The following is an 18618-nucleotide window of genomic DNA, read 5'->3' as shown; positions in this document are numbered from 1 at the left end:
AACATTCCAGCCAGAGAAATTTATTTTAAAATAGAAACATACATACATTAAGCTTTAAAATAGTCAAATTTAAACAAAAAGGAAAAAAGCCATTTGATCCCAGAGTCTATGGAACTGGTTTAAAGAGGCATGTTAATCACGTGAGGAGCGCTTACAGACACCTTGAAATGGAGATCTGCACCTCCCTGCCTTGGTGTCTGCGAGTCGGGGACACTGGGTGACGGCACAGCCCCTGCCGACACTGGACGCTCCTGCACCAGGAGCTACCAAGGGGGCCGCAGGCTCCCAGCAGCCCGGTGACCGAGGGAGGTGGCTGCACGTTGGGGGTGCACCGTGAGTGCTGCCAGCTCCTCTCAACACAACGTAAGGGGACTCAGGAGATGCATGAGAAATGTTCAGATTTTGGCAATGCAGAAGATGAAATGTCCGGGAAATTCCACCAAAAGCGTCCAAGAATACTCAGTAGCCAACAGTCCAGGCTTTGCTGCGTGGCGGCAGCCGCGAGCGGCCCCAGCAGGGGCTCAGTCTGCGCGGGGTTTCCGCGGCGGCTTCTCCTCGTAGGACTCCCCAAACTCGTTCACTCTGCTCTTATCCACAGGATAAAGCCTGCAACGACACCGAGAGCTCCTGGAGCGCTACGGCTTTTGAAGGGAGAACACGTGTGTTCTCGGTTCTCAGTGACTGAAAATCAAGTCATCCCAGGTTCAGTGGGAGAGGAACTTGGGGTTCACCTCGTGCCCGCCTGCTGTTTTATTTTTAATGGACATGCTAGGGCTCTGCACTCAAGACCAGTCGGAGGCCGAGGACAGCCGTGCCAAAGCAGACAGGGTCCAGACACCCCCGGGGAAGGCCCGCCCCAGGGGACCCCATCCTGGCTTCCGACATGGGCGCAGCCCAGGGGCCAGGGCAGCATCCTCTGTGCTCTGCCAAAGAGCGCTTGGGTTGAAAGCTCACATCCTTCAAGGAGAGAGCTGTGCTCGCAGGGCACTCAGATCACCCAGGCGGAAGCATGCTCCCCTAGAGCAGGAGGCAGACGGAACCCTCTCTCCGTGGCCCACCACTGGCAGCTGGAGCGCTAGCTCAGAGAACACAGAAACACCTCCTGCAGACCGCCCTGCCCCACAGCACGGCTCCCGAGCCCCTGCCTGGCGCACTCACCACCGCTGGTAGAGGTAAACAAGGAAAACGACATCGTCCCTGAAACACGCCAGCCGGTGGGAGGTGGGCATGGTGATGATGAAGGCGAAGACGTCGTCTATGAAGGTGTTGAAGGCCTGCCGCGTGGGAGGCGGGAGGTGAGCGGATGCCCAGCCAGCTGCCCAGCCCGCGCACCGACGACTGAGTTAGCTCGTTGCCTGGCGGCAGGCGACTCTAACAACAGCTAAAAGCGGATGCCACGGAAACGCAGGGCTCTGGGGGCCCCAGGGCATGGCCTCTCCCCTGGCACCACCTGGCATGGACCCCGTAGTCTATGGAGTGGGAAACCCAAAGAACGGCCCTGAAAACACGGCTCAGAGCACACCATGTCGCTTCTCAGGATGGGTCGTTTAACCTCAGAAGACTGAAACACACCTTCAGCTCAGTGGTCTTCTGAAGACCGCACCGCATAACTTATGGCCAAGTCACCTGGACTCGACAAGCACTGGAAGGCCACGTGTCCCGACCCCCCCACGTGGGACTGGCCACCATGCGCCAAGGCAAGCCTCAGGGCAGCCTGAGCAGCGGGACCTCTGGGTGGACACGGATCCAGCACCAGATACCAAGCCACTGGCTCAGGGGCATCTGACTTCTGACACAAGTTGCCAAGTAACACGGCTTTCAACTCAGGGAAGCGTGTCCCATGGCCACGGTGGTCCGAGGACCGAGGTCTTTCAGTTGTTACTGTGGCTCTTCTGTCTGAAAGAAACGCCCCAACACACACCAAGGGAAACGTGGCCCCAGGCGCTGCCCCGCGCGGGCCAGCACTGACCTTGTAGGTGAAGGCCTTCCAGGGCAGGTGCGCCACCGACTTCATCTGGGGGACAAGGGAGACACGGTGCCCATCAGTGCTGGGCGGCACAGAAAACGGGCGGGCGTCTGGACAGGGAGGCGGCCTTACCTTGTAGTTCACAAAGAGCTGGGGCAGCATGAAGAGGAAGCCGAACGCGTACACCCCTGAGGAAGAGAGACCCGGGTGTGGAGAGAGCCGGCGCCCGCCCGCCTCACCCGTGCGTCTAGAGCACAAGGACCACCTGACGCCCGGACACCTGGAAAGCTGGCCTTTACGTGACGGGGCTTCCCGGCTGCCAAGAGTGACTTGAGGGAGAACGTCCTCTTGTTAGTCACTGAAACTCTCGCCGTGGGGCCAAGCGAGTGGGGGCTATGAGGACAGGGCTCCTGCCCACACGGTCCCACCCTGGCAGTGGTGGCTGTTTGGGAATCACACCTCCTGACCCAGTGGCCCGGGAGCCTGTCACGTCTATGCCGTGGAGACAGGCCCTGGCCCTTCACCACCCAGAGAGCCAGCGCTGCAGCAGGACCAGCCCTGCAGGCAGTGTGACGCCCGCCTGAGGCAGGCGGGTGCTCCTCCTAGGACGTGGCCTGCCACGCGGCGTGCCGGGCGCTGGGGTCTGGGACTCGGGTTTGCTCTAAGGAGCCCTGTGTCACGACAGTGTCGTTACTGCTCGCGCTGCACTGTTTCCAGGTCCCAGCAGCCCGTGAGGGACACCGCAAGGCACACAGGTGTCCCGGGGCCCCACGAGCAGGGGGCAGGGCGAGGGCCTGACGGGTGGCCCAGGTCACCTTGGGTTAGGAGCAGGGGTGATCCACGGCAACCGTACAAACGCTGCCACCAAGTCGGGAACATGGACTCACCATTCACGAAGCTGTTGATCAGCCAGGAGTACCAACTGAAATGCAGAGAGGACTATCACCCGGGGTTATGCCTGCGCCCTGGCGTCCCTGTCACCACCACTGAAACGACTCTGCCGTGGGACCCTTGGCCCCGCACGAGGTGGGGTGTGCAAACCACAGTTCCACAGCCCCGTGGATTCCCGGGGCCGAGCCCACTACCTGGATGCCGGGCACCAGGTCGGGACAGACCCACAGGGACAAACATCACGGAGCTGGGGCTCGAGGGGGACGGGAGACTGTGCCGACAGGTTTTCCTTCAGCACTTCCAGGGAGCTGGGCAAACCTCAGAGGCCCGTGCACGGCACCCAGCTGCATCCTTGCAGGCCAAGGTGGGCCACCTGCCCCGCCCCCGCCAGCCCCCTGCAGCCCCGGGACAGAGCAGTGCGCTTCCCTCCAACCCTCGGCCCGATACCAGCGTGCTGCTGGGGGCCACTACATGTGCCCACACTCGGGACAAGGGGACACACGTGACAGCCTCGACCATCACTCACACTGTGCCTTCAATTCCCAGTTGAGCACACCCCGCCCCACGGGATGGTCACCCCACTGTTCCCTACCCTGCAGAGGAGGTCAGGCCCAGGGTCGGCCTGGCCAGGCCCCTGCCTCCTGGTTGAAAGGCGGTGGGTGATCCGGGCGGCACCCACCTCTTGTACTTGACGTTCAGCAGCGAGTAGACGGCGCCCCCGACACACAAGGGGTAGAGCAGGTATGACAGGTACCTCATGGCCTGCAGGGACAGTCGCCTCCAGTTAGAGCCCAGGCATCCACCTAAGGCACTGTCCAGAGCTAACAGACAGGGGCAGAAAACAGACAGAGAGGGCACAACGCCCACAACGTCTGGGGAGTGAACTAGTCTGTGTGATGCTGGAACAAGGACACACACCAGCACGCCTGTCCAGACCCACGGGACACACGCCAGCCCGAGTGGAGCCTGACGTGGACCACGGACATCAATGACAACGCAGCAACGCTGGCTCACAAGAAACAACAAAACCACGACTGACCAAGGAAGGAGCCAACAGGAGAAACCTGAAGAAACCCTCCCAGATCTATGTGTCAGGGCTGCCTTACAAGGAACGCAGCCACGTCAGTCTGCTTAATTTGAACTTTACTGTGATCCCAACGAAAACTGAAGGCAAACCGATGACGGTTCCACCAAAACTAGAATCGCGCTTGTACAGGACGCATGTTAGATCAGGCTGGGAACCACAGCTCCCGCGGGCGGCCTCAGGCCCTCCCGGGTCACCAGCCTTGGTGACACAGAGTGAGCTGGCAACAGCCACAGCAAACCACACGGAAGGAATCTTGTTACAGAGGAGAGAGATGTCCCCCGACCACGCGGGACGACACGGACGTGGGGTCACCTGCAAGGACAGGGACACAGGGAAGCCCTCCCAGCCCCACTTCCCAAGTCTGATGTCCCAGGAGACTGTTCACCCGGGCACTGGGCTCAAGGAGCTGCCACCAGCCCTCCGTGAGCAGCTGCAGCATGGGCACCATCTCCCAGGACGGCGGGTTACGCCCCTGCCCGCGCCCGCCAGTCACCCTGCTGCTCACCTGGGCGCCATCTCCCAGGACGGCGGGTTAGCCCCTGCCCGCGCCCGCCAGTCACCCTGCTGCTCACCTGCGTGTCATACTCCCAGGACGGCGGGTTAGCCCCTGCCCGCCCCGCCAGTCACCCTGCTGCTCACCTGGGCGTCATCTCCCAGGACGGCAGGTTGCGCCCCCTGCCCGCACCCCGCCAGTCACCCTGCTGCTCACCTGGGCGTCATCTCCCAGGACGGCGGGTTAGCCCCTGCCCGCCCCGCCAGTCACCCTGCTGCTCACCTGGGCGTCATCTCCCAGGACGGCGGGTTGCGCCCCCTGCCCGCGCCCCGCCAGTCACCCTGCTGCTCACCTGGGCGCCATCTCCCAGGACGGCGGGTTACGCCCCTGCCCGCGCCCGCCAGTCACCCTGCTGCTCACCTGCGTGTCATACTCCTCCGTCTTCCTCTCGGATTCGCTGTAGGTGCCAAACTGTTATAAAAATTGACACAACCGCATTAATTAACTGACTCGAGACGGGCGTCTGAGCCCAGCATAGCTGTGGCTGAGAGAGTGACAGGGCCATGCACTGAGCCACAGGACGCCCCACCCAGCTGCACCCCAGTGACCCCAGGGTGTTTCTCTGGATCCTCCATCAAAGCCCATGGTCGAGACGGGGCCCAGAGAGGACCCAGTGACAACATTTCTGCCTCCCTGGCCTGGACCCCGCAGGCCACACTGTGCTACGTGGGGGGAAACACGCCCAGTAACGTGTGTTTGACTCTCCAGGGCCGCTTCCTCTTCCCAATTCTGTTGGTTTCCACAGTGAAGACACCGCCCTTGTCTTTTCAGACATACTGTACAGTACACTTTGACTCGGCTCTTAACGAGAAGGGGGCCTCGCCAGGCTAACCGAGGGTGCAGCCTGCTGTGTCCTATCTGCCGAGTCTCCTGTCCTCGATCTGCTGACAGCCTGGAAAATGGGGCATCGTGAACGCCAAGCTTCTCCTCAACCCAGGTCCAGCTCAGAAAGAAGAGGCAGCTTCACAGCTAGAGAGCTCCAGCTGGCGGCCGGGCCCAGCCCTGACCTGCCCGGGGAACTCATCCACCTCCAGTAAGGGGGCAGCTGCCTCCCTAACGCAGGGGCTACTTGGGATTCTGGCGTGAACTGTGTGACTCGCAGCATCGTACCTGCAGGGGCAGACGGAGGCCCGGACGAGACACCGAGCCCGTGAGACCTGTGTCCTGCCTCATTACAAGAGCAGGAAGTCACTGCTAGGCCCACGGTTAGGGAATCCCCATGCGAACCCGGAATTAGTCGTGATCACAAAGCTGACACTGGCCCTGACAAGGGGATGACAAGGCTGCCAGGGTGGTGACCAGCTCTGTCTGCCACCCTCCAGATGCCTGTGCGTTTCTACCCACTCATCTGCTGATGAGGAGCTGCTCCATGTGCCGGGAGGCCAGCCAGGGGATCAAGTGACAGTCCCCTCCCTCCCAGGGTTCCGCATCTGATTGGGGTGCAACTAAGAAGCAGCAGCAGACAACCTGGTACAGCGAGCAACAGGCCGGTCAAGGGAGGAGTGAGGGTGGTGCAGAAGAGTGGGCGGGAGACGAGTCCGCAGAGGGAAGTGGGCTGAGCCAGCACAACGTGAACTCCTACCTGAAACTGGGGCCTCAGGCCTCTCCAAACAACGGTCATCTTCAATGCCTTTTTCACTTTCCACAGCTGAGGGAAAGAAAAACTGACACTTAAGATGCCAAGGCCCAGACCAAGACGATGGCAGAACTCAGGACATGGACAGTGATGGGGCCACAGTGCCTGCCAGCTCGGACCTGGCTCCACCTCGGCCCAGGCCCCAGCCCCAGGCTGACAGCTGTGCCCTCCGTGGGCTTCTCATGGCCAGTGCAGGTGCCAGGTCTGGCCCCAGCCTCCAGGCCAGCCCAGCGAGCCTGTCCAGCACGCACACACTGTGGCCTCCCCTCGGCACCCTCGAAACTGGCCCTTGGCCTGGCCATCCCCCCTGGGCCGTCCCCTGCCCAGCTTACCTGCACCCAGCTGGCTCAGCCACCCTGCTGCCTACAAAGTCACCCCATGGGCCCCAAGCTGCTGCCCCAAGCCATGCCATTTCTGGGTCTCTCGGGGACCTGCCCCACGTGCTGCAGGACGTGATCATGCTAACATGACTGTCTTTGAGGTCAGTTTCCACACTGCGGCTTGTGGCCACAGGTGGGTCCCCACCAGCACTCCTCCTCGATGAGCAGTGCAAGCGTGGTCCACGACCCGACAGCCACGTGAGCCAGCGCCCGCAGGCGGGAGGCAGGAACACGACCACAGCTGAGGCTCCTGGTCAGGGCAGCACGGAGCCCGAGGAGGCCTGGGACTCGCAGAGCAGGGCCTGCCACCCCTCCACTGCTGCTGCGGCCCAGCCCCACCCCCACCTCACAGCCTGGCCCCAAGCCCACCGGCCCCTCGGGCTCCTTCCCTGAGTGGGTTCAGAGGGCACGAGCTTCGTGAGGCCCCGCACACTTCTGCTTCCTACGGCACCCAGCACAGCACAGACTGCGCTGCAGTCTGCCCGACGTGTTCAAGTACTTGTGGACAGACGTGAGAAGCTGAGCTTCTCTTCATAACGAGAAATGGAGAGCCTTCAGCAGCCGCCCTCCCGCTTCTCACTCTGTGCAAGAGCCCACGGCCGCGGTGCCCTACCCTGCCTGCTGAGGCAGCTGCGTGTCACTCCTAGGGCAGCAATGCAGGGTCTGAGGCACTGAGAGCTCGGCCCAAGGACTGGACAAGTCAGACCACCGCCCAGAGGGACGACCCAACTCACCTCGATGGCAGCTCCGATGCCCGCTGGGACCAGCACCAGCAGGCTCGTCTGCTCGTCCAGCAGGAACAGGAAGATGACCACTGTGCTGAAGCAGCGCCAGAGCACTGGGGATGGAGGAGAGGGTGGGCCGTGCTAAGGGGGGCTGGTGGCCCCCACCCTCTCACACACATGCCTATGGGTGTGCAGCCCCCACACGTGTGCAGCCTCCCCACCCACACCCCACACATATACAGCCCCCATACCCACATGTATGCAGACCCCATATGTGCGCCCCCACACATATGCAGCCCCCCAAACATGTATGCAGTCCCCCACACCCACGCACATATGCAGCCCCCCACACCTATGCAGCCCCCACACAAACGTATGCAGCCCTACATGCACACCCCCACATGTATGCGCCCCCCACACCCATGTATGCAGCCCCCACCCACACCCCACACATATGCAGCACCCTACACCCACACATATGCAGCCCCCATGTGCACACCCTCATTCGTATGCAGCCTCCTAAAACATGTATGCAGTCCCCCGCACCCACACACGTATGCAGCCCCTCACATCCACACATATGCAGCCCCCCCACCCTCACACGTATGCAGCCCCACACGGACACCCCTACGTGTATGCAGCACCCTACACCCACACACATATACACCCCCACATGCACACCCCCACCCGTATGCAGCCCCCCATACCCATATGCAGCCCTACATGCACACCCCCAAACGTATGCAGCCCCACATGTATGCAGCCCCCACGTGCACACCCCCACACATATGCACCCCTACACGCATGTAAGCAGCCCCCATGCACACACCCCCACATACACAGCACCACGTGCACACCCCCACGCGTACGCAGCCCCGCCCCGACACTCAGCCCTCCACGTGCAGGCACACAGAGCTTCAAGCATTCCTCCCTCCACTCCATTAAAAAAAACAGTGGACCATTTGGAGCCACAGATAACATTTCAAAAGGACTACTAAAGGCTACAGAACTGAAGGAACTCTCAGCTCTGTAAACCTGAGTAAGTTCTATCTGCAAACACACAAAAGCACAGAAAAGACGCCGAGAAAACAGGCTTCTGACTGGAACCGTGCAGACTACCGCTCCTGTACTCTGATGCTGCACTTGCCTGTTTGTGTTTTTATTTTTGGTGAGGAAGATGGCCTCTGAGTTGACAGCTGTGCCCATCTTCCTCTATTTTGGATGTAGGACGCCGCCACAGCATGGCTGACGAGTGGTGTGGGTCCGTGCCTGAATCTGAACCCATGAGCCCTGGGCCGCTGAAGCAGAGCATGTGAACTAACCACTACACAAGCGGGCTGACCCCCATGCCCTCCTATTTTTACACCACGTCTGTGATAACCACGTCCATCTCTCAGAAGCTGTGCTTTGTCCCTCAAGCTGTCCTTCAGAAGAGACTGGACCATGCGTGTCCTCCTGCCGCCTTTGGCGGAGCAGCTCCACGTGAGCGCTCATGGCTGGTGGACTCTGGGGGAAGGAAGCTGCTGCCTTCTGTGGGCACAGACTTGGGGGCCCACACCCCCTACTCACGGCCACAGCCATCTGCTGCCCCCCAGGCCCAGAAAAGGCCAGGGGAGGGGGTGGGAGGACCCAGCAGGGGCCCCATCCTCCCCGAGGAAAGCAGAGGGCAGGACAGAGGAATCTGAGACACGTGACATAGGGGAGGCCCCTGAGCAGCCAGACCACCCACTTAGGTGTCGCTTCCACAGGAGAAAAAGAACTGCCTCTTTTTGAGACTCAGTTGGCAGGCAAACCAACCCCTGACCTACAGAGATGTGCACTGAGAACCCACATCCACGTATTGCTGAGGCCGGCCTGGCTCTGCGGCCTCCACGGCCCTCTGTCCTCCATGGTCACAGACCCCACGACGTCCACTGTGACCTGAGACAGCTCCGTCCCCGGGTTCTTGGGAACATGGTCTAGGGTGGCCTCTCCTGAACGACAGCAGGGGCTGAGGTCCCAAGTAGCCTTTCTCCTAGAGGGTCCCTGATGCCAGCTTTCCAAACAAACTTTACCAACAGCAGCACATGCCATAGGAATGGGTCGAAGTTCTGAGCGCCCCTACCTGCTTTAGTGGACATTCCAATCATGGTCTTCTTTTTCTTCCAGAAACTGATATCATTTTTAAATGCCAGGAAATCAAAAAGGAGCTGAAAAGTAGAAAGGACAGCAATTTGCATCTCAGTTGTTCCTGTCACTCGTGTTCACCATGAGATGCAGGTGTGCACTGGGCCCAAATTGCAAGGACACATCAAGATGGACCCCAAGTGTCCGGAAAGCCCGTGGCCACGTGTCTCATTGACTGCCCTGGGACTCACAGGAGCCATGTCTACCCCGGGCATCTCTGACTCCAAGCTCGTGTGGGGGAGGGGCCCACAGGACGTCTGGAAGCATCCTTTCCCTGCCCTCGCCCTGCGCTGCCAGTGAGGGCAGACAGTGTGCCCGCTGGGAAGCACACAGCCTGGTTCTGACATGCTGACCTGTTGATAAAACTGCTGTTTGCTGGCACAGTTTTGGAAGGTTCCAGCCTGACCGGGGACCAACCCCCAGGCTCTGAGCACCGGCTGAAGCACTGCTCCAGTGGCCTTTGATTCCCACCCTTCCTACCCAGACCCCGAGTCCAGCACGGCCGCCCCATGGGGCACGGCTTTCCCCAGCCATATTCCAAGAGGGACTCTACTACACACAGGGCTCGTTTTTCAATGTTAAATTCCCCACGCTAGAATTTATACAATGTGGCACTTACTCCTCAAAGTCATTCACTAACCTCACTGATTCTGGAGTTCTTTTCAAATCGGCCCCCACAACCAGCAGACAAAGCGCCAAGGCCTTACGGTAGCCAGTGCCCTGAGGTTCAGATGTCATAGACCACCCCCCCATTCTGAGCTGGGAGAAAGGCCCCAGGACGACAGCCTGCCTGGTCTCAGGTCTGCTAGACATTGAGGGGCCACCGAGCTGGGCAGTGCCACCCAAGTCCCCCAACTGAGGACGCTGGCACCCGTGGAGCCGCCCGCACCTGCCACGACCATTTGTCAACAAGAACACAGTGACCCACTCACGTGAAATGCTGCGACAAAGAAGGTCAACGCTAAGAAATACAAGTTGGTGTCAACAAAAATGCCTTTCACTTCATCAGCATCTTTCTCTGAAAATCCTGAAGAAACACAAAAAAACATACAATGTGAACAGGCAGGTGGACCTGACCTGACGTCACAGAGCTGCTGCCGAAGGGAAGAGTCTGTCTCCCCAGCCGTGAAGGGTGGCAACCCAAACGGTGGCCTCTCGAATATCATGATCTGAAAACAGCAAACTTTCAGGTCCTCGACAAGGACGTTTTCAAGGTCAGAAAATGGAGACAAGACACTGGTGACCCTTTGATGGGAGTGACGAGAAAGAACCTGCACCGGGAGGCACAGAGCCTCCACAAGTTCGCGTAAAGCTACGTGGACTGAGAGGTAACCGACGGCTCTGTCCACTAGGCTCCGGACGGCCCGCGGGCAGCCTCACCGAACTGCTGCAGGGAGAACACGGCGTCCTGCATGTGGATCCAGAAGCGCAGCCGCCCCAGCGAGATCTTGTCGTAGGACACAGTGAGCGGCAGCTCGGTAGTGGAGCGGTTTATGACCTGGAGGGAGGACGGCAGTTAGAGGCCCGCCAACAGGCCCGCCAACAGCCCCGCCCCCAGGTGCCGCAGAGCCTAGGCCAGGTTGCATGGACAGCACCTCCCTCCACACGCTCCACACCAGCCACAGGCCCCAGAACGCAGAGGCTGGGGCCCACACGGCCAGTCTGGCTAGATGCTCATTCTGGGTCCCGGGCCGTCGGGTCAGACGGGGCTGAATTTCTCACCTGCCACCCCAGGGCTCAGCGCCCACGCTTCTTTCCTCTCAGGACAGGGGCTCCCCCTCTGTAACATGCTCATGGCATTTCCTGAGGGACACACTCTCATCCCTCAGTGCCTTGCGCGACCACAGCCCTGCGAGCTGGCCCTCCCTTGCCTGTCCTTCCTCAGCACGAGCAGCAGCACCGGTGTGTGCGTGGGACCCACAGCACCCGGCCTGAGAGGGCTGGACGCACGGGAGGGACAGGGCCCAGCCGCACCCACAGCCACATGCTCCCGAGAGGCCAATGGCTGGAGAGTGGGCAGGGTAGTCACGCTCATCCGGGATGGTGGGCAACTTCAGGGAGAGGCGGCACTTGAACCGGCTCGTGAGGACGTACAGAACTGGGGCTGCTGCCTCAGGGAGCCAGGCAGGTCACAGGGGCCCGCAGCAATGTGAGTCTGGGTACTGTGGCCACCATGGCCAGGTCCCAAGACACCGTGGGGGGAGGCACCCCCAGCACATGGGACAGTGACCCCCACTCCCAAGGGTCCCGGGTACACGAGCACCACATTCCACAACATCACGTGACGGCTATGCCTTTGGACCCACCAGCCCTGACGCACTCCCCACGACCCCACGCTGTGAACCCTGCTGATGTTGTGAGCTCGGCAACCAGAGCATGGCGATCACCCCAACACCAGGCCCAGGTGTTGGGTCACCCCATGCAGGGCACCGACCTCAGGGCAGGCGGGCCACAGGTCAGTCCCCTCCCAAGGAGGCCACTGACTAAGCCCCAGGCGGTGGGCAGTGCCCCATCACCCCAGCGGGCTTGGTGGTTCTCCAAAGACAGCATTCCTTCCAAAACGTGGCTCCAAGTGAGACGAAGGGTGAGTGACGCAGAAGAGGACCTGGGGAGAGCGAGCTGCCTGCACGCACAGTTCTGTGTCTACAGACAACGGCACTCAGCACCCTCAGGCCTTTCATGGAACCGTGCAGCACGTGGCCACTAACCCACACGACGATGCGGAAGGCAGGTGCCCTGCTGACGCCGCCCCACCACACCCTCCTCACCACTTCCTGAGTGTCTGCCAGCGAGCACCGGGACCTTACACAGCAACCACAGCAGCCTCGATGGCAACAAAGCACTATCTGTGCAGTTCAGCAGAACCCGCTACGGCCTGAGGTTTGCACACAGCACCATAGTACACTCCAGAAAACACGGAGAAAGGCCTGTGACTGCCCGCCCCACCTGGCAGGCCACGCAGGTGCAGGAGGCCCCAAGGAAGAGAGGGCCCCGTGTCTTAGGGACCTGGTGGGGCCCCAGTGAACAGTGGTGCGGTGACGGTCCATCCTGGGTGTCTTGGCCAGCAGGAGGCAGTGAAGTGGGGCTCGGGGCCCAACAAGGCCCCTACGCTCTCCAGGCCTCAGCCCTCTCGCCCATGACACGGGGAAAGTGTCCACCTCAGAGACGCTGAGAGTGCCAAGGGAGAGAAGATACGGCCTGGCTGCTGGCAAACGCTCATAGACAACCAGCTGGCAACAACAGAGGTTAATCAATGCTGCTCAGGTCACCCTGTGACCCTAAACAAGCCCCCTGTGAAACACGGCCAGTAGTGACGTCTCCGCAGGACAGGACCGGGACTGTACAGCGTCCGTCTCGTGCTCGGCGCAGTGCCTGGCACACGGCAAGTGACATCAGAGTCAATCCTTGTGACCACTGTTGGCCGAAGATCAGCGGGTCTCATTCAGCCTCCAGCCCACCAGGGAGGGGAGGCACCATCGCTACCCCGGATGACAGAGCGCCAGAGTGCATGTGCACCAGCGTGCCTCAGCCGGGCCCTCGGGCCGCCCTCGGCAGCCATGGGCTCCAAGGCAGGTGGGTTGCGACACAGGACAGGGCCAGCCCTGGAGGTGGCGGTTTGCTCCAGCGCTTTCTGAATCGGCCTGTGCCTTTGAGTCAGAAAGCTCGGGTCCACTGGAGCAGCGTTTGCAAGCTGCTGGCCCCTCCATGCCCACTGTCCACACAGTCAGCAAAGGACCTCCCTAGAGCCTCTCACCAGCGAGGGTGCACGGGCTCGGGGAGGACCGGCTCGTCAGGATCCCACTGCCGGCCAGCGGCAAGCCTGGAGCAGACCCACACCAAGGCAGAGACACAGGATGAGTGCCCACAGCAGGGCCGAGGAGGCAGACACACACGCGAGGTGGTGGGCGTCCAGAAGAGAGTGACACTCACCATGAGGTCCTTCACTCGGTTGCTAAGCTGGTCGATGAACAGGATGGGGAGGTAGTGCACAGTCTTCCCCAGCTGGATCCTGGGGGACAGAAGCACCGTTTTTAGAGTCAGCGCGAGCTCTTTCACCTTCCGAGGATGACATGCAGCCCTGCGACGCTGGATTTATCCAGAAAGCCTCCCACCAGCGCCTTCAGCTGCTTTGGGTCACAGTCCCAGGACCGACTTCCCAGCAGAAGCAGCGGGGTCTAACAAGCTGCACTCTTCCCTGACTGTCACGGCCACGGTGGGGGGGGGGGCGGGGAGTGCAGTGGTCACCAGGGAGGTAGGGAAACAAACAGGGACCCAGCCACACAGTGGAACACATCTGGGCTGCAGAAAGAGTGACGGGCCCCTCTGTGCACTGACATGGTGTGGTCAGGTGACGCAGTGACAACAGAAATGAAAGCCCGCCTCCCTGCGACATCCTTAGGGGGGCTGGGGGACGGCAGCAGGGGCTCTTCACCCAGTGACCTCTCTGTACCTTCTACACTCTGAACTGCGTGCATGGATTACATATTCAAAGACAAGAGCGAAATTTTAAAAAGGCAAAATCTCGTGACGATACCCTAGGAACCACTGAAAAGTGAAAAAGGAAAACTATTCTCATTACAGCCACTTCAAGGTGCCACGTGACTATCTGGCTCGAGATCTTAACAGGGGGCTCCCCAAGGAACGGAGACGCAGGATAACCTATGTTGGTCAAACTATTTCAACAGTAATGCTTAATCAACGATGGTGAGTGAGAGTAATGTAACTATCTAAAGACAGATTTTTAAAAAATGTAAGATGAACAAACCGTGAGATTCCTAACAGAGGTAGTCAGTATGCACACAGGACGAAACCTCCAGGGGTGCAGAGGGACACGGTCTCATCAGTGCCCCCCACTTCTCTCCAGGGGAAGCCTCTGCCAAGAGCAAGGGGCAGGAGGACTCCCTCCCGGTCTCATCCTTCCCTCTGATGCGCTGCTGCAACCTCGACCAGCAAGCCCGCCAAGAGAGGGGCTCCAGGGGGCACCTGCTGCTCTGGGCTCTCATCACAGGGATAGCTGGCTCAAGGTCTAACGAGCTGCACTCCCACCCGTTTCTGGATTCTGGTTGGCCACGATCCCAGGGGGCTTCCTCCACCCCCAACACCCCTATGGCCATCCCCCATGCTGTCGGCGCAGGGAGTGAATGAGCCATGCTTGAGGCCGGGCAGGTAAAGGCACCCTGCGGCCTTCCTCCCACGGTGCTGGTCCTCAGCTCTCCGGCACCCTGCGGCCTCCCTCCCACGGTGCTGGTCCTCAGCTCTCCGGCACCCTGCGGCCTCCCTCCCACGGTGCTGGTCCTCAGCTCTCTGGCACCCTGCGGCCTCCCTCCCACGGTGCTGGTCCTCAGCTCTCTGGCAGCCCAGCGGCACTTACATCTTCATGTACCGATGCACGTCAGCGGGCAGGGAGGACCCATCAAAGATGAAGTCGTCCACCATCACGTTCAGTGTTAGTCTTGGTCTCCAATGAGAAACGGGCTCGTCTAGGGCACTTGTCGGCTTCTTCTCTGCTTCAATCTGCTGTTAAATGACAGGAGTGACTTGGCAGAAGAGGAAACGTGGCAACAACATCGTGCTTGGGCGGGTCTGAGGCAGTGGTTGGCACCTCCACCTGGGAACAGCCCACGTGCCGAGACAGCACAACTGGGAAGCAGAGCCCACAGAGCGCACGGGACCCATGGCCGCCAGTTCCTCCAGACTCTGCACCCTCACTTCCTTCTCCCAACAGAAGCCAGAGGGGTGCAGTTTTGCAATATGTGGTCCTGGATCTCACTGACTCCTATTTTGGGTCCTCAGCCCAAGCAGGCCCCTTTCTCAGGGATCCAAGAAGGGCGAGTTCCTGGGACATTTGCAGGAGGCGTAGGGAATAAGGAGCTAACAGCCCTGTGGTGTGCAGGTGAACTGCTTCCAAACCAGGTACGTCAAGTTGTCTGGAAGGAGATGTGTCAACAACTGGGCATCAATCCTAAATACAGCTAAATTCAGAAACTGATGGGCAGGAAAATCTTTATTTCAGATCTAACTAATAAATTCTATGAAAGTGTCATTTCATCTATCTCCTGCCTAAAGATACAGTTTATCCACAATAGTTTATATTAAAAACGGTTTCCCAAATACCAGTAACAGCTAACACTTATTCGGCATTTGTATGTTCCAGAGCCTCCTCCACACCTTTCACAACCCCCGCCTCCATGATGCCCTAGGAAGGCCCACAAGGCAGGGCCGTGCTGTCCCCAGGGAAGGGAGAAGAGGGGTCTCCCCAAGGACATGCAGCATGGGGCAGCTTCACAGACACTTTGGGAAAGCCACTGCCTCGTTTGTCAGTCACCTCACCTTCCATCAACACAGGCCCGAGGGGCAGAACCCCTCTGCTCTGTCCACGGCCTCACTAGTGACCGCTCAGCTGGTTTCTGGGGTTTCTTTGTACATCCAGTTTTCTATGATGCACAAGTGCAATCTGTACATGGGCCTGCCTCACAATTTTGAATTAAACTCTTAGACTAAACACTCAAGAGCTGTCCCATCCGTCCTACACACAGTGCAGGCGAGTCTCCCCACTCCATGTGCGCCTGTGGCTGAGCTCTGCAGAGGGGCCGCCCTGCATGCCCCCAGGGTGCACACGCTCTGGGGGCTGACCGAGAGGGCCCACGGCCTGAAGAAGAATCTAGGCAAACAATGTCAGTGGATTACTTAAATCCCATGTCACTAATCTGATGTAACGTTTACCTGCAAACCCATAGGCAATTATTCAGCTGAAACACAGATATGTATGCGAATAATGACAAATCGCTTTGTTTTCCAATAGCCACTCCAGCCGCAGAAGCAGCCGGCACAAACAGGGACATGCAGGTGTGAATTCCAGAGGAAGCACAGGCTTCCTTCAGCTGGTAGCCTGAGGGAGGGGCTCACCTGTGTCGCTGATTCCCCTGTGAGCAAATTGACCTCTTCTGGCTTGGGGACCATGTAGGTGGTCAGAGGGCTCACCAGGTGCACCTGCTTTCCATCGTGCCACGGCAGAACGCCAGCGTGGTGGAGGAAGATGTAGGCGTACAGAGTGCCATTGTTCCTGGTTTTCTTTGGTACAGAAACATTAACTGTCCTAAAACAGAATAGATGTCAATTTCAACCACGTTGTGTTCTACGCACACACACGGCTGAGGCTACTCAACATCTTGATAAGTTATGCTGTTTCAAACTGATTTTAGCTTTATGAGTACTAAAAGTGAGGGGTCGGGCAAGTGGTTAAGTTTGTGCATTCCACTTCAGTGGCCCAGGGTTTCTCCAGTTTGGATCCTGGGCACGGACAGGGTGCCGCTCATCAGGCCACGCTGAGGCGGCATCCCACACAGCATAACCAACAGCACCTACAACCAGAATATACAACTACGTACTGGGAGGCTTTGAGGAGAAGAAGAAGAGAGAGGGGAAGCAAAAAAGAAGACGGGCAAACATGTTAGCGCAGGGCCAATCTTCAAAAAAAAAAGCACTAAAAATGAAACCCACCTGCCCAGTTTCCTGAAGCTCTAAACGCAGAAGTTTACAGAGCTCATCCTAAAGGTGGGCAGCTACCCTGAAAGCTGAAAGTCTGCGTTTCCTGCCTCTATGTCATGGCCCTCAGAGAGGTCAGTCACTGGCTGAGGTCACGGGCTCAAGTGGCCAGGCAGGCAGGGGCTGCCCCGAGAGCATGTGCTTCCCCAGCCCACAGCACTGCCCCCCACAGCCCTCTAATGGGGCAGGCTGGCTAGAGCCAGGTTAGTCCAGCCCACTGTCACAGGTTCCACGACTGTCACCCGATACCTCCCAGACAGCGCAGAGGGAGAGGCAGACTCCTAATAAGCAAACTGTTTCTTAAATTACGCTTGTAGAAATCTTAAAAACCAGAACCACATGTTAAATGTAACTTTAAAGCTCCTTCCGTTAGAGAGAGACAATTGTTTGCTGTGGGAACCACATAAGCTCTCTGTTCCTCAGCAGGTCATCCCCACCCCAACCCCTGCTCCTCTGGAAAGTCCCGGTGGCTGTGCATCCCAGATGCTGGTGTAAGCTACTTCCTAAGGGACAAAGTCATTTGCTACCTTCAAGTACAACAAACGTTTGACTATGTACACATCACACACGTCTCCGGTTAAAATGTTCCACCATCCACTAGGTAATATCTCCTGTTTCATAATGGTAACTTCACTACGTACAGAACACCTGCTTTCAAACGATCTCAAAGTTAACGACATTTCCCCAACACTGGCACTTTGTCCCACAACCACACCTTTCAAATTTGGACTCCACGTCGAAGTCCTCCACGTTCAAGACCAGATCCACGTTGTTCTCTGCCCCGAGGTTGGACCGGGTGGTCGTGTACACGCTCAGCTGGAAAGAGCGCCAAGAAAGTTAGCCCTGGCAGAAAACACACTCACGCCACTGCGCCGAGGGGGCACCATCTGACCAGCTGCCCGGGCGGAGGCCTCACTTTCTCCGAAGGGACAGAACTCGGACCTGTGGAAGGACCGCTGCACAGCGACAAAGTGCTACCGTGTACAGATACGGAGGGACCCGGGGGGGACGCCGAGTCTGGACACCTGGAGCGGGACGAGGGGCAGCGCTGGGGCCCGTCAGGGGCACCGCACAGGCCGGGTTTTCAGGTTGCGACCCCTCAGGCCAGGCGCCAGGCCAGCAGCCTCCAGCCCAGACCCGGAGGCCCGGAGAGAAGGGCCCCCCTGCCCGGCCCGGCCCGCGCGCAGGTGACAGCCCCCATGCCCCCGCCGCTCACCTGCAGCTTGGGCCTCCGCGCCAGGTAGGGCAGGATGCAGTTGCCGTCCGCGGCGCACGGGCGCGTGTAGACGATGCCGTACATGACCCAGCAGGTGTGCACCACGTACACCACGAACACGCCCACCACCAGGCTGGTGAAGGAGCTGCGGCCGCTCCACATGGCGCCCGCCGGCCCCGGCGCCCCGCCGCCGCCGCTCACGCGAGAACCGCCTCACGCCGCCACCACCGCCGCGGGGGAACGAACGCGCCGCGCGCCCCGGGCCGCCGACCGCCCCGCATGCTCCCACCGCCGCCGCCGCCGAGCTGTCGCCGCGGGATTCGCCGGCCCGCCGCCGCTTCCGGGTCCGCGGCCCAGCCGGAAGTGCGCGCGCCGCGTGGCCCCCTGGGAAGCGTAGTCCTGTCGTCGCTGCGCACGCGCGCACGTACGCGCCAGGAGCGCGGCGGCGGCGGA

General features: G+C 59.7%; 1 protein-coding gene across 2 annotated transcripts; it reads right to left on the bottom strand.

Annotated features, from left to right (window-relative positions):
* CLPTM1L (CLPTM1 like) lies at positions 1-18515 on the bottom strand. Of its 2 annotated transcripts, none has more exons than XM_014848490.3 (17): positions 18166-18515; positions 17665-17765; positions 16311-16500; positions 14776-14921; positions 13335-13413; positions 10785-10902; positions 10337-10431; positions 9343-9427; positions 7248-7351; positions 6080-6145; positions 4858-4908; positions 3537-3619; positions 2854-2888; positions 2099-2154; positions 1970-2014; positions 1159-1274; positions 1-606 (listed from the first exon to the last, which is right to left on the bottom strand). In XM_014848490.3, the coding sequence occupies exons 1-17, from the start codon at positions 18325-18327 to the stop codon at positions 522-524; spliced, it is 1617 nt and encodes a 538-aa protein (XP_014703976.1). In that variant the 5' UTR covers positions 18328-18515; the 3' UTR covers positions 1-521. The 2 variants fall into 2 exon arrangements, with proteins under 2 accessions (XP_014703976.1, XP_044635449.1); XM_044779514.2 differs by having other exon boundaries at positions 14776-14918; positions 18166-18513.
* Between the last annotated feature and the right edge of the window lie 103 nt (positions 18516-18618).

This window comes from Equus asinus, chromosome 10, assembly GCF_041296235.1.
Source record: "Equus asinus isolate D_3611 breed Donkey chromosome 10, EquAss-T2T_v2, whole genome shotgun sequence".
Taxonomy (NCBI): Eukaryota; Metazoa; Chordata; class Mammalia; order Perissodactyla; family Equidae; genus Equus; species Equus asinus.
The sequence above is the reverse complement of the archived record's forward strand: the minus strand, read 5'-3'. Positions and strand labels throughout refer to the sequence as shown.

What these genes read in the sequence shown, in the direction of transcription:
- CLPTM1L (XM_014848490.3), bottom strand. Translation starts at nt 18,327, where the DNA reads ATGTGGAGCGGCCGCAGCTCCTTCACCAGCCTGGTGGTGGGCGTGTTC. An exon ending in GTTCTCCCTGCAGCAGTTCG is followed by an intron (nt 10,432 to 10,784) that starts GTGAGGCTGCCC and finishes GTGTTTCTTCAG; the next exon opens with GATTTTCAGAGAAAGATGCT. An exon ending in TCTTTGTCGCAGCATTTCAC is followed by an intron (nt 9,428 to 10,336) that starts GTGAGTGGGTCA and finishes TCTACTTTTCAG; the next exon opens with CTCCTTTTTGATTTCCTGGC.